The 14,504-nt window shown below is 50.9% G+C and overlaps 1 protein-coding gene across 5 annotated transcripts in view; it reads left to right on the top strand.

Moving 5' to 3' along the window:
- ESRRB (estrogen related receptor beta) overlaps positions 1-14,504 on the top strand; it is a 179,096-nt gene that overhangs the window by 150,901 nt on the left and 13,691 nt on the right. For all 5 annotated transcript variants that reach the window (XM_066276290.1, XM_066276291.1, XM_066276288.1 and 2 more), the window contains exons 4-5: positions 11,036-11,146; positions 11,626-11,787. In XM_066276290.1, the coding sequence (XP_066132387.1) occupies positions 11,036-11,146; positions 11,626-11,787 (273 nt within the window). The remainder of the gene's footprint in view (positions 1-11,035; positions 11,147-11,625; positions 11,788-14,504) is intronic.

Genomic DNA, 14,504 nt, shown 5'->3' with positions numbered 1-14,504 from the left:
TGAAGGCAGCCCACATGTGCAGAGGCAGTGGATGAGTGGTTAGGGCATTTTGCTGGGTCCCCATCAGCATGCCACCGTGACCCATGACCTCTGGGCTCCCAGGAACCCAGGGTACCCACATCACCCTTGGATGGTTTTCTCCTCTTCCTGGAGATGGGTCAGTTATCATTTGATAGAACATCGGGGCAAAGAGTCAACTGCCTAACCCCCTGGGAAGAGCACGGGTCAGATAAAAGTGTTGGGTGAAAAATAGGTTTGGCACAGTGCTCCCCAAACCTGGCAGATAATCAGAGTCCTTAGAGGAACTTTGAAAAACTACCCATTCCTGGACATCACCCCAGAGCTACTGACACCGGGTAATCCCTCAAGTCTGTGCAGCTCCCAGGCTTTCCAGGGCAGTCTCTGAGGACACAGGACAGGCGCTCTCAAGTGCAGGGCAAGGGAGGTAGGACTGGGAGGTAAGGTTCAGGTCCTTCCTCTGACATTTCCTGGCTTTGTGACCATGAACAAGCCACCTGGCCTTTCTGAGCCCCAGTTTTCACACGGGAAAAGAATAATCAGGTATCCTACCTCCCTTAACGCTGTTATACAGATCAAAGGAGCTATGGAAATGGCTTTGTAACCCGGGAAGCATCGCATACACGTGAATCTGCTTATGTCATTAATATGCCAAAAACGCTGACTTTGAGGGAGGGGCGTGGGATTTCTGCGTAAGGGGAAATATGGGGTCTTGACGATGAAAGCTTTGAATGTCAGGAGAGATCCTGTTCTCAGCTGTGGACGGCAGCCCTGCAGAGGAGGCAGGAGAAGGACGTGGGCGCGCTGGCCTTGTGTGAGCCCTTCCTGTGGGGAGGGGAACGTGACAGGGGCAACGCCTGGGACAGGCTCTGCGCCAGGTGCAGGCCCACACTCTTCGGATCTCTTACCGGTTATTTTTAGTGTCTGGGTATAAACGAAAGAAATTGAAACTGCCCTCTGCTGCTGCCACCCCTGCACACTCGGCTATTTTTACTTCCGAAAGACTGGGCTCTCCTCCAGCTTAGGGAGGGAAAGAGAAGAGAGGTGGGGTGGGGGTGGAGAAGCAGGAATTATTTTACTTCCATTAAGAAAACAGGCAGAAGCCCGACCGTATCAAGTCAGCAAGTGGACATCTGATCCAGGACGTGGCAGCTGCCAGCTCTGGGCACTCTGACGTGCCTGCAGTGGGTTGAAGAGGTCAGCAGATGAGGCATGGGTTGCTGAGAGGCTGGGGAGACCCGCTCCCTTCCGCCCAAGGAGTTTCTGCTTGGGGGTGCGGGGGGCTGCAGCTTTGCCCTTTCTTGTACCCTAAGCTGGGAAGTGGGGTTGGGCACTGCAGACCCAGGGATGGCAGCCCAGTGATGAGACAGGTGGAGAGTTTGGGGGGGCCCATGTCCTCGGGTTGGACAGAGGCAGCCCCTCAGCCCTGTGGGCATATTCAGGAGAGTGCCTGTGTCAGCTGTGCACCCCTCAGAGAAGCACGACCTCTCAGAACCTGAGTTTCTTACGGGTGTTTGTCTAACGCAGCTGGCCCATGGCAGTTATAACTAAGGAAGCAATGTTTCTCTCTTCCTAGGAAAAGCTGGCAGTTCGAGCCAGACCCTTCAATACACAAACGAAAGGAAAGAAATTACTATCAAGTGCCCACTTGTGTGCCAAGCAGTTTGCTATGTTTCATACATATTATGTTATTTAGTTTCACTAACCTGAGAAATGTGAAATATTTTAAAAAATCTTTTAACAACTTTATTGAGATAGAATTCACTCCTTAAAGTGTACAAATCAATGGTTTTAGGTCTATTACATTGTTGTTTTTTAATTATGGCAACATAGACATTGAAAAAATTCCATTTTAAAAATCATTTTAAGTGTACAATTTAGTGATATTAAGCACATTCACAATGTTTTGCAACCATCACCACTATCCACTTCCAAAATGTTTTCATCACCCCAAATATTCAATAGAAACTCTGTGCTCATTAAATAATAACTCCCCGTTCTCCCTTCCCCCAACCCCTGGTACCCTTCGATCTACTTTCTGTCTATTCTAAATAGTTCTTATAAGTGAAATCATACATCTCTCATTTTGTGTCTGGCTTACTTCACTTAGTGTATAATGTTTTTGTTTTTTAAGTATAATTATTTTTTTCCATTTTTCCGAAGCTGGAAACGGGGACGCAGTCAGACAGACTCCTGCATCGCCCGACTGGGATCCACCAGGCATTCCCACCAGGGGGCGATGCTCTGCCCCTCTGGGGCGTCGCTCTGTTGCATCCAGAGCCATTCTAGCACCTGAGGCAGAGGCCACAGAGCTATCCTCAGCGCCTGGGCCAACTTTGCTCCAATGGAGCCTCGGCTGCGGGAGGGGAAGAGAGAGACAGAGAGGAAGGAGAGGGGGAGGGGTGGAGAAGCAGATGGGCACTTCTCCTGTGTGCCTTGGCCGGGAATCGAACCCAGGACTCCTGCACGCCAGGCCGACACTCTACCACTGAGCCAACTGGCCAGGGCCTTAAGTATAATATTTTTAAAGCCCATCCACACTGTAGCATGTATCACAACTTTATTCCTTTTTATGACTGAATAATATTCCATTGTATGTATAGTGCCACATTTTGTTTATCCATTCATCCGTCAGTAGATAGTTGCATTGTCTCACCTCTGGCTACAGTGAATGATGCTACAGTGACAATTGGCATACAGATGTAGCTTGAGTTCCTGATTTCACTGTTTGGGGGTATATATCCAGAACTGGAATTTCTGGGTTGTATGATAATTCTGCTTAGCTTTTTGAGGGATCACCAAGCTGTTTGCCACAACAGCTGTGCCAGCTGATATTTCCGCAAGTAGTTAACATTTTTTAGTTAATCTTTTTATTTTAAGATGATTGTAGATTAACCTGCAGTTGTAAGAAATAATACAGAGAGAGTCCGTGCGTCCCTTACCCAGTTTCTCCTGATGGTAACATCTTTGTGAAACTATAAGACAATATCATAGCTGACTGCTGATTTGACTGCATCAATCAAGATATAGGACAGTTTCAAGGGTGAAGTAGTCCTAATATTAATAATATTCAAAGCTAACACTTCTTTAGCACTCAACTATGTGTTCATCTATAATATTTTAAGGGCTTTATGTGTATTAAATCATTTATTCCTCAACAACAATCCTACAAGGTAAGTACTATTATTATTCCCATTTTCCTGGTGTAGAAACTGAGGCACAGAGAAGTGAAGAAACAGTAAAGAGTAGAGTCAGGTCTGACCCTGAGCTTAGTGTTTTCTTCTGCTCCTTTAGAGGCACAGACATCTCTGGGCCTCCACACAGTGGCTTCTCTCAAATAACACTGTCACCAGCCGAGCATGGGCAGCCACAGTCAGGGTGGTGTTAATGATGGACAGTCAGGGTGGTGTTAATGATGGAGCATCTCAGCACGGACATGGTTACTCCCTCTGTTGAGCTTGTCATCTTGGTCAGGGCTGGGCAGGGGCAGGCATGAGAACTGTGGCTGCCTTCAGAGGTCGAAGAACAGGAAAGGACGGAAGTGGTGGGAGTCAGGAATAAAGACCCCAAGGTCCCTGCTCCCTCATCTCCTGTGGTGCCTCCAGGAAGCAGGCCTTGCTGGAACCAGAGGGGAAGGGGTCCCGGGTGACAGGCAGGGCCGACAAGAGCAGAGAGTGGAACTGCAGGAGCGAAGGAGGCACAGCCCCCGCCCTTGCCCCTGCCCCCACCGGCATAGCAGGCTGCTCGTGGGGACTGTCACTGGCTCTGACAGTGTGGATGCCACAGTAGGGGTTTTCAGCAGGTCATACCCACGTGGTTCTCAGTCGGCCTCCGGGCAGATCTGGCTCACCAGCCCCGAGGGAGGCTGTTCCTGCCTGAGGTCACACAGGTTTCCATGTGCTGTCAGGGGCCTCTCTGGGGGCGCCATTCAGGCTGACTGCTAGGTGAATGGTGCCCCAGGGAGCGTGCGATGTGGTCCCAGCCCAGGGTCTCTCTGCGGCCTGTCTTCTAACCTGAAGACTCCTGGCACGTTGAGACGCAGGATGCGAGAGGTTGAGAGCCTGGGCTCCATTACTACTTGTATGGCCTCGGCAAGTTACTCAACCTCTTTTGGCCTCACCTTCCCCATATGTAAAATGGGGTAATAAAAGAAGCTCCCTCGTAGGGTGATTGCAACCCCTAAGGGAAATACAATGCTCAGAGCATGGGGCGGCACCTGCTAGCAACTGGTCAGTAGACGTGAACTGCTTATCTTGTGTCTACAAGATTTAGGGGTTATCCTGTTGCCAAGGAGGTAGCTCCTTCTCCGGTCTTGAGTGCCACCGAAGGACTCCGTCAGCCCAGGTGCATGTGCCCAGTGATTATCTTTCTTCTTTGTGTTCATGGCATACTTGTGGATACTTAAATTTTGGCTTGCACATGTAAAGAGATTAGACCATGTTGAATAGTAGTTAAAACAAAGGATATGTTTATTACAGTATTTGGAGATCTGGTACATCTTACAGATAAATATTATTAATGCTTGTTTAAATTCAGAAGGTATCAATAAGATGATACAATCCAATAATCCCAGGCAGTAATTGTAAATTAATTAGCATTCTAATGCGCCCTGAGCCCACTTTTTAGATATTTTGCTAATATAAGAAGACAAACAATAAGCAACTCTCATTTCAAGTTCAAGTCTCTCTCTTTTTTTTTTTCCAATTTGGTATTTGTAAGACTGAAGCAAACTGATTTAAAAGTAATTGCCCACTGTATCAGTGAAAACTGCGCTCTGCGAAGTTGCAGAGAACTGGCTGCTAGTGGCCTGAGCACTGATAACTGAGCTTGACTTCCCCCCTGACAGGAAGTCTGCAGATGGCAGTGCTGGCGTTGCACGGGCTTCTCAGACAGCATCGAGGGCTCAGGCTCTTTCTTCGGGTGTTCCGTGCTGTCCCACATGGCTGCCTCATAGTTACAAGGTGGCTGCCACAGCTGTAGGCTTCACTTTCCAGGTCAGGGTAGGAGAAAGGCAAAAAGAGCCACATCAATGTGTTTGCCTCTTTTATCTGAAAAGCAAAACCTTTCCCAGAAGCTGCCACCATGGACTTCCCCTTACATCCCATTGGCCAGAACCAGGTCATATGATCAACCCTTATGACCAGGAAAACTAGGAGAGTGGGGAACAGGATTATTGAGATTAACTAGGGCACATTGTCTCCACTAACAGAAATCCGGTTTTGTTATTACAAAAGAAGGGGAATGGAATGGAAACTAGGTAGATAGCTGACAATGTCTGCCAGACCGGTTGTTAGAATTTGGTGATCCACTCTAAAGGGGTTCATGAGCCAACATTTTTTTTTTTTACAGGGACAGAGAGAGAGTCAGAGAGAGGAATAGACAGGGACAGACAGACAGACAGGAACAGAGAGAGATGAGAAGCATTAATTATCAGTTTTTCATTGGGACTCCTTAGTTGTTCATTGATTGCTTTCTCACATGTGCCTTGACTGTGGGCCTTCAGCAGACCGAGTAACCCCTTGCTCGAGCCAGCGACCTTGGGTCCAAGCTGGTGAGCATTTTTTTTTTTTCTCAAGCCAGATGAGCCCGCGCTCAAGCTGGCAACCTTGGGGTCTCGAACCTGGGTCCTTCCGCATCCTAGTTCAACGCTCTATCCACTGCGCCACCACCTGGTCAGGCGAGCCAACATCTTGAGAACCCAGTCCATACCTCTTGGGGAGGGGCTTCTCCTTGTTTACTAAAATTATGAGCAGCATATGCAAGAAAATATAAAAGCACAGTGTCCAATAATAACCGTAAACATAGCTGAGCGATGTCCGTGTAGGGAGAGTGCAGAGAAATTCCCGCCTCTGTCCACTGTCCCTGCCCTTGCAGAGCTGACCTTCTCAGTTGAGAGCAGCACATCACTACAGACAGATGTGTAGAAGGCAGGGAGGTGACTGGCCTGAAAACACTGTACAAATATAGAAACTAAAGGGTACTTGGCCACGGAAGGAAGGTGTGTAAGGAAGTTCAAGTCTGTAAAGGGTTGTCACGTGGAAGGGTGGTCTTGTTGGGGGGGGGGTGATGAGTAGAAAGCGATTCAGAGACAGAATTTAATTCAATACAAGGGGGATATTTCCTGAGGAATGGGCTGCCTTGAAGGACTATGTTTCCGGAGGCTAGAACGACAAATGGAAATTGGAGAAAAAATCCTGAGATTCTTGTTTCCAAAGTCTGAGGTGCTTGGTTTTAGCTGGGCGCCATCATTTTACTCAGACACTTCACCGGGCTACAAAGATAAGTGAAAGTCCCTGCCCAGGAGATGCCCACAGTCCACCAGGGAGATGGGCACTTACAGAGGTGAATTAAAGTTGGTTGAGGCCCCAGAAAATATTGGGCCCCTTAAAAAAAAAGAGACAGGGAAAATAAAAATACATATTAACGATATTTTTAAATAAAAAATATTATGTACTATTAAAGTTAAAATTGCCCGTATGAAACCAGACTTGGTGTCATTAGAAAAAAGTGTAAAGTTGGGGTTATGAGGGGCCCAGGGCGTGTGCCCGGTGCACCCGCCATTAAATCTGCCTCTGGGCACATGGTGTATTGTGAAGAGTTGTGGTTTGGACCATAGTTACTGCAAAAGAGGATGAGCAAAGGGAGCCCAGGAACGGAGTGGCCAGGTCTGCCAGTGGACGTCTCAGGAGCGATAATACTTGAACTGGGCAGGGACTTACGTACATTCTGGATGCTAATTGCCTTTGGGAATAGTGTGGGCAGGAGGGATAAGGTCACTTCCCTTAGGTGACAGTCCATGTACCCCAACCCCAGCCCATGGGACGGGGGTTCCTGGATTGGGAAGAACATGTTTCTGCCACAAAACCCTTCTACCTGAAATGGTCATTAGCACACCCTATGGGACAGTGGGGGGGGGGGGACTCAGCAATGGAGCAGACCTGGGCCCTGTCCTCTAAGAGCCCATTGAATTGAAGAGCTGACGGGACTCGAGGGAAGCAAGCGGGAGGGGCGTTAGAAGGGCCAGGTGAATGCAGAAGCACAGAGTGATTGCAGCGACAGCCTCACCCGGCCTGCTGGAACCATTTTCCAATATATAGAGCATTTGCCTATTATTACGTCTTTTGATCGTCACAAAAGCTATATGCGGTGAGCAGAACTGGTATGACTATTGCCTCCTCCGTTGTACCAGACGACGAAGCCAAGGCTGCATCACCCATCAGGGGCAGAGGCGGGCCTGTGACCTCGGTCCTCGGACCCCGGGCTGGGCAGTTACGGCCTTGTGCAGAGGGAGAAGCAGATAGGAAGCAAGGAGAGCAAACATCTCACACCACGTGCCAGTTTGTGCATAATCAAAGCCAACAGGGTAATTTTTTTTTTCTTAAACAAAATTACCTGATAATTGATACATTTATTGATTGGGGCCATTGACCCCTGTGCTATAAAGATCTGGAGGAGAAAGTCTAGAGGGGAGTTTACACTTGTGTGTCCTGGGAGGTCATACTCTGGAATGGCAAAGAGCTTGGATGCTGGCTCTATTTTTGGGCAATAAAGGAAACTAAATCTCTCTGAAAAAATAGGGATAATAGAGATAAAATAGAGATAATAGCACCCACTTTATATGCTATGGATTATATCGGGCAATACATACAGAAAGTCCTTTGTAAATTAGGTCATTCGCATTCTCATTAATGTGGTTTTTCAGAGCTGTACACAGTGCTGGGGAAGAGAAAGATGGAGGAGGAGAAGGAGGAGGGGGAGGATAGCAACAGTTACAATTTCTTAAGCATGCACTGTGTATCACATGCCCTGGCAGACCTTGGTAGAGGCACCCTGCCAGGGTGGGGGTAGGGAGGAAGGAGGCACACCCATTGCTGTATCCATTAAGACTTTCTTGAACACCCACGAAAGGCCAGGTCCTGTATCAGGACAGAGGACATGCCAGATGGAGGCGGTGACAGAGGTGGCAACTGCCCATCTCCTTGTCTTGCTAAGGGATGGGTGCCTCCTCTTCCTGTTGGTTGGGAAGTTTGGACTCTCGCTGACAGCTGTCTGAGGTGAGGCAGGCTGCGTGGGAAGAGAGAGCTCATGAGGCGTCCTTCGAGGAGAGAAGGTCGGTGAAGCGAGGTAGGGGCTCATCCCGGACTCCACGTCAGACCCTGGCGTATAATAGTAGATGCTCAGGAAATGGGGGTCCTCACTGTCTTATATGAATGAAGCTTGGCATTTTCACTCTTGGTCTTTTCAGCTCTCCAAGGGGAAGCAGATGCCGGGTGTCATAGTCGGGGGGAGCTGCTTTGTGGCTGTGTCATAGGATGGGGTTAGGAAAACTGTCAGAGGTAGAACTTTCCCCAACAACTCTTCCAGAGAGGTACCACCCTCCCTGCATTGGTGTGCCTGCTCCTTCTGCCCTCTCCGAAGGCTGGCAGTGGTGAATGGGGCAAATGCGAGCCGAAGTCGTACCAGCACACGCATAGGTTTTGTGCCAGGTAGGATTCAGTGTCCCCTTCAAGGTCCCAGGGACTGATGGAAGTTGATTGACAGCCGTGCCTGCTAGGGTGCTGGAGTGCAGCACTTCTCAGACTCTTGTGTGAGAATCACCTTGTTAAAGTGCTGACTCTGGATCCTTGGGGGCCAGGCCTGCGATTTTTGCATTTCTAACAAGCTCCTGGATGGTGCTGATGCTGCTGCCGGGACCACACTTGGAGAAGGAAGGCGGCCCTCCGTGCCCCGCCCACATCTACTCAGTCCTCTAGCGCTGACCTGCCGCCGCCTTGCCAGGCAGCCCTGCCCAGGGCTTTCTCTGGCCACCAGGTCGGCTCAGCCTGGAACTGCGAAGTGAATGCCCCACGGCCCTCGTCTGCATCAGGGCAGCTGAGGCGTGTTCTGCGTGCTCCCAGGGACTCTGCCAAAGGGACAGCTTTCTATTGTTCTCATAGGGAACTTCCTCTCCAGTTCTCATGCTGGTGCCTTCAGGGCTCACAGCAGGAACCTACTCAGGAGCACACTCAGTAGTGCCTGTTTCCTGAGATGGTCCCCCAAGTCAAGTGCCTGCGTGTGCACCCTTGTCCCAGGGTCTGCCCCTGGAGAGCCCAACTACGGATGTGGTCAGTCTGCAGCCCACCCTGGCCCTCGAAGGGAAGCGGGAGTTCCCTGGAAGCCTATGAGGGGGCCCAAGGACCACACGCAGCAGCCGGCGGAGGACTAGAGGCAGCCCGAGGGCCCTGCACAGGAGTCTTCACTCTCCTCTTTTTGTGCCATTGATCATGATTCAAAGCCAGTTGGCTCTGCCTGTCACCAGCTCATGCTTCCACCTCCAGAGGGTGGAGGGAAGGAGGACCTGGACCCCTCTGATATCCATAGTGGTCCCAACAGAATGACCCACGATAGGGGGGTTACCTTTAAACAGGAAGCAGGGTGAGATGCTTGTAAGATGAGAAGGAGGCCACGGGTGGAAATGCTGATCAGTGACTGGCCCCCAAAAGGCAAGTCCCCTGGGCCTGGCGCTCACAGGTCCTCCGTGCCCTCCAGGAGGATGGGGTCTGAGCCCCTAACTGGAAGCAAAGGGATGGGCACTCCTCATTCCTGGAAGTTCCTTTGGGGCCATTAGCGTTTAAAGAGCAGTCCCTGCTCATTCAATGAACAGTCATTGTACTTTCAATTGTTCTCATGCTCTAGGAAACTTCCTCTCCAGTTTCCAGACTTGAATTTGGTAGCTGTGCAACATAACTAAGAAACAGCTGGGAAATCCCCTCTGGCTTGGACAGGCTCTAAATCCTCATTGTGTGAGGTGACAAGTATCCCTGCCTTCCTCTTCCTTGTCCCCACAGGAGGCCGGGAGCAGAGGCCAGGCAGGGGACAGTGTTGGGGAGACAGGGCCCTGAGGCAGCAGCCGACTGGGGCTCTGTCAGGGTGGAGCTTCACTTTTGGGAAAAGGACCAGAAGTTAAACTTCGCTGGTCACCTGAGAGGCTAAGGAGTCCTCTGAGCTTACTTCCTCTCAGGACGCTGGCTCCCGACTTTTTGTGTGTTTTAGTCACGGCCCACATCATGGTAAGGAAGGGAGAGCCATTCGTTTTCTGTGTCGTTTATACTTTGGAGCTAATTTGATGGGCCCCTCCATCTTTCCAGGTCAGGCCTCCCAGGCTGGTGGCCAGTCTGAGCTTGTGTGCCCTTGGATGAGGGGCCCCCTTCCAGGTCCTGCCCGTGCTGCTTGCTGGTGGGGGTGTCAAATGGTACATGTTTGTCTAGATAGCAGGGGCTGTGGGTGGGTGGGTTTTTAAAGGTGGTAGGGACCCAGTGACAATACGGATCTCTCTAGGATTGGGCCTCACTCCTGGAACAAGGGGTGTCAGTGTGGAGGGGCCACACTGCTTTGCATCTACCGCTCAGATATTTCTAGGTACTGATTTTTCCAGATGTGACCAGGGCCACCTGCCTGCCCATCCTGCAGGGACTCAGTGCAGGTGACCGACTCTGGAACTCTATTCTAGACTTTCTGAGGGCGGGGCCCAGAAACGGATATTAATGATATATAGTGAGCGCCTACCCAGATGCCCCTGGGGTGAAAAGTTCGAAAGTCCTTGTTTTCACTCTTTTGAGGTACCCGCCAGCAGCAGGTATTCCCTTCCTCTCTGGAAGCTGACTCAGCCCTCCCTGGATTCACAGCAGAGCAGAAATAACGCGTCTTCTTTCCCCAGCACGTGGAGGATTGCTTCTGTTGCTCATTCCCGTTTAGAGACAGAAAGACTCCTGCGCTGAAGGCTGCGTGGGACAGATATCAGCAGGATACTGAATCTGGAGAGGCCGGACCGGCCCCCAGACAATTGGATGGGCCGTGACTGTAGCAGATTGTTGTAGGATTGTCCGACCGCCTGGCCTGCGGCTGGCCACGAGGCAGCTGTCAGAGGCCTCTGAGCGTGGCCCTGGAGGCTCCGCCAGTGCTGACACCCCGATATCAGTGTTAACGTCCCTGGTGATGTTGAACAGCTCTTGAGATTCTCTCCCTCTCCTCCCAACAGGTGTGCGCCTCGACCGAGTGCGTGGAGGCCGTCAGAAATACAAGCGGAGGCTGGACGCGGAGAGCAGCCCCTACCTGAGCTTACAGATTTCCCCACCTGCTAAAAAGCCCTGTGAGTGTCAAGGCAGTCCAGGCCCCATTTGCCTGCAGGTGTGCTGAAACATCTGGCATCCCTCGGGGAAATGCCATCTCCTCAGCACTGGGTTAGGGGACCCTGTGGGTCTTGGGGAGGCGGCATCAGTGCCTGGCATTGGTGTTGGGTACTTCAGAATGGCACTTTATTCAAATGGCCTTTCCACATGGGTTGCTCCAGAGGGTGGTTGCAAATGAAGCATGGTCCTAAGAAGTCCTGGGCTCCTGTATCCAAAACATGCCCCTCTAACCACCCACTCAAAGCAGGTTCCTCTTGGGAGAATTCACCAGGCAACTTTCGTTGGAGGGATAATTCTCACCAACCGGAATCACCACTGGCAGCACCTTGGTGGAGTCAGAAAGGGAGGGAAGATTACAGCTGTGTTTAACCATCTCAGGCTCCCCCCTGGCCCCTGTCCTCTTTCCAGGCACTGACTTTTGCCCCTTTGGTCTTTTCAGTGACCAAGATTGTCTCCTACCTGCTGGTGGCTGAGCCGGACAAGCTCTACGCCATGCCTCCCCCTGGCATGCCTGAGGGCGACATCAAGGCCCTGACCACTCTCTGCGACCTGGCAGACAGAGAGCTCGTGGTCATCATTGGCTGGGCCAAGCACATCCCAGGTGAGTCACGCAGGACCCGGGAGAGAGTGGAGCCAGGAACTCCCGGCCACTCTCCCCCTGGCCGTGGTTCTGACACACCGGAGCCTGGAGCTCAGAAACTCTGGAAAGTCTTGGCAACCCTGTTTTCCTCTGGTTTCCTTTTCTCTCTTTGTGGGGTTGGAGGTGAGCAGATGTTTGGAAGGTTCCATAATGATCCTAAACTACTGGGGGCTCTTCAGAACTGATTATCATTCTAAAGGGGGTCTGATTGCATCTACGATTGGTGATATTCAAAGAGCAAATTCTTCGCATCCTTAATGGCCAGAAGGGAAGGTTTTCTTGTAGACTTTATTGGAAATATGCTGGAAGACAAGGCAGCAGAGGATTGGCTCTGCAGGTCCCTGTTAGAGGCGGGTGGAGTGGAACGGTTGCGAACGCGGTTTGGGAATCAGATTGGGATTCAGGTTTAGGCCTGCGATTTAGGCACTAGCTGTGTGACCCTGGGCGGCTCCGCCCACTTCTCTGTGGGAATAACCTCCTTCATGGGCTGTGCCATGAGGACGGAATGTGGGCATGCATGTGAGTGTTAGGCACACGCTGACGTCAGTTGCATGCTCCCCGTTGCCACCTGCCTGATCTCTGAGGGGGGCCTGTCTCCTTAGGTGGATAGTGATTTTTTTTTTTCTGTATTTTTCTGAAGCCGGAAACGGGGAGAGACAGTCAGACAGACTCCCGCATGCGCCTGACCGGGATCCACCCGGCACGCCCACCAGGGGTGACACTCTGCCCACCAGGGGGCGATGCTCTGCCCCTCCGGGGCATCGCTCTGTTGTGACCAGAGCCACTCTAGCACCTGGGGCAGAGGCCAAGGAGCCATCCCCAGCACCTGGGCCATCCTTGCTCCAGTGGAGCCTCGGCTGCGGGAGGGGAAGAGAGAGACAGAGAGGAAAGAGAGGGGGAGGGGTGGAGAAGCAGATGGGCGCTTCTCCTGTGTGCCCTGGCCGGGAATCAAACCCGGGACTTATGCACGCGGGGCCGACGCTCTACCACTGAGCCAACTGGCTGGGGCCAGGTGGATGGTGATTTTTTACGATCATTTCTGGCATGGAAAATATGTGTAATGAACATGTTTCAGACAATATGGACTCTTCTTCACTGCATGCTGTCCCCAACCCCTCTTTTTAGCTTTTCTTGTTCTGGATAAATTATGTGAGCTGACTTTTTGTTTTTGTAGACACCGATACCCACATATTTTATATTAGGCACATGTTGGGGACATTTCTAAAGTCTGTACATTTTTTTTATTCCATTAAGGTCCTAACAAACTTGGCTCACAGTGTGGTAGGGACATCCTGTTGTCCTCTGGCAATGATGCACTGTGGACTGGGATTCTTAATATCTCTGTGGCAAGGGACCCTTTGTCTTCTTGTCCGTAGACCCTATTTTTGTCTGTCTGTCATGAGCTCTAAAAGATGAATACGGCATGCATGGTTATATAGCAAAACTGTCCCAGAATTTAGATGCCCAGATGCACAGTTGATTGGCGTGAGTGAGCAGGTCCTTACGTCAGACGTGTACAGTTTACAGGGAGGAGACTTCCCTCAGACAGGCTTGCAGAGAGCCCACATGGCTCAGAGGTGGTGCTGGTGTCACTCAGCTGGCGGGATGTGCAGAATTCCCACTTCGGGGGCTCCCTGGAGGCCCCGAGATATTTTGACTCCGGTTTGGGCTCGCTGGGGATCTGGGCTGCAGCGCCCTCACTAAGGAGCTCAGCCTCTTGGGATTACACACTCAGTAGTTTTTTGAATCTGTCCTGTGCTGGTTCAGCACAGATGTGGGGTCAGGCCACTGCTTAAGACACCTCAGCCTGGATTGCTCCACTAACCCAGGGCCAAATCGGGCACAGCGCCCTGCTCCCTCCCATCACACACTCCTCTTCTGGGTGGAGCAGACGCTCTCTCCAAGCAGTGGCTCAGGAGTGGCTCCTGGTGGTAGCCCCAGGTCACTGCTTCCCTCTTCCACCGCCTCACCCCTGCAATGCCTCCCAGGGGGTAGCATAAAGCCAGGAGGCACTGTCTCCCTTGCCCCCATTCCCTCCTCTGTCCTATCTTTCCAGCTTCGTCTCCTGCCTGTTGCCAATGCAGAGGGCAGAGCGGACTGGTTCCTGGGGATACAGACCCTGGACTCAGGCAGACCTGGGTTCTTATCCCAGCTGTCTTTATTGGTGTTGCGGATATTCCGTTTTCTGAGCTCCTGTGTCCTGTCCTGTGAAATGGGCCTCAGAACAGAGCACTCCTCACCAGGCTGCTGGGGGATATGCCACACTTAGCCCCAGCCCTGCCCCCCATGGCCAAGGTTGTGACCAATGTCTTGACGAATAGTGTTAAAAGCCTCCTTTTGCCTCGTTTCTTCTTGTTCAGAGATTATTTCTTTTTGATTAAAAAATAAAATAAACATAGGGGCTCACTTGTCTACCTCAAATGCTAATTTGCCTATTTTGTGTAAATCTGCAGGCTGAATTATTTGGGCTTGACCTTCTAGTGTTTAAGGTAAAATTAATTAATTAATAGGCTCACCTGCCACTGCATGCAAACTTCATATTAAGGACGATGACACATCAAATGCCTGATATATTTTAAATAATTGACTTAGTCCCATTTTAGATGAGATGAAAGCTCTTCTGAAGGCCTACTCACCAACCCTTAGGAGGAGAAAGAGCACAACAAAGAGAGCAGGCT

The sequence above is a fragment of the Saccopteryx bilineata genome, chromosome 4, assembly GCF_036850765.1.
Source record: "Saccopteryx bilineata isolate mSacBil1 chromosome 4, mSacBil1_pri_phased_curated, whole genome shotgun sequence".
Taxonomy (NCBI): Eukaryota; Metazoa; Chordata; class Mammalia; order Chiroptera; family Emballonuridae; genus Saccopteryx; species Saccopteryx bilineata.
Note: the sequence above shows the minus strand (reverse complement) of the source record. Positions and strands in the feature narration are given on the sequence as shown.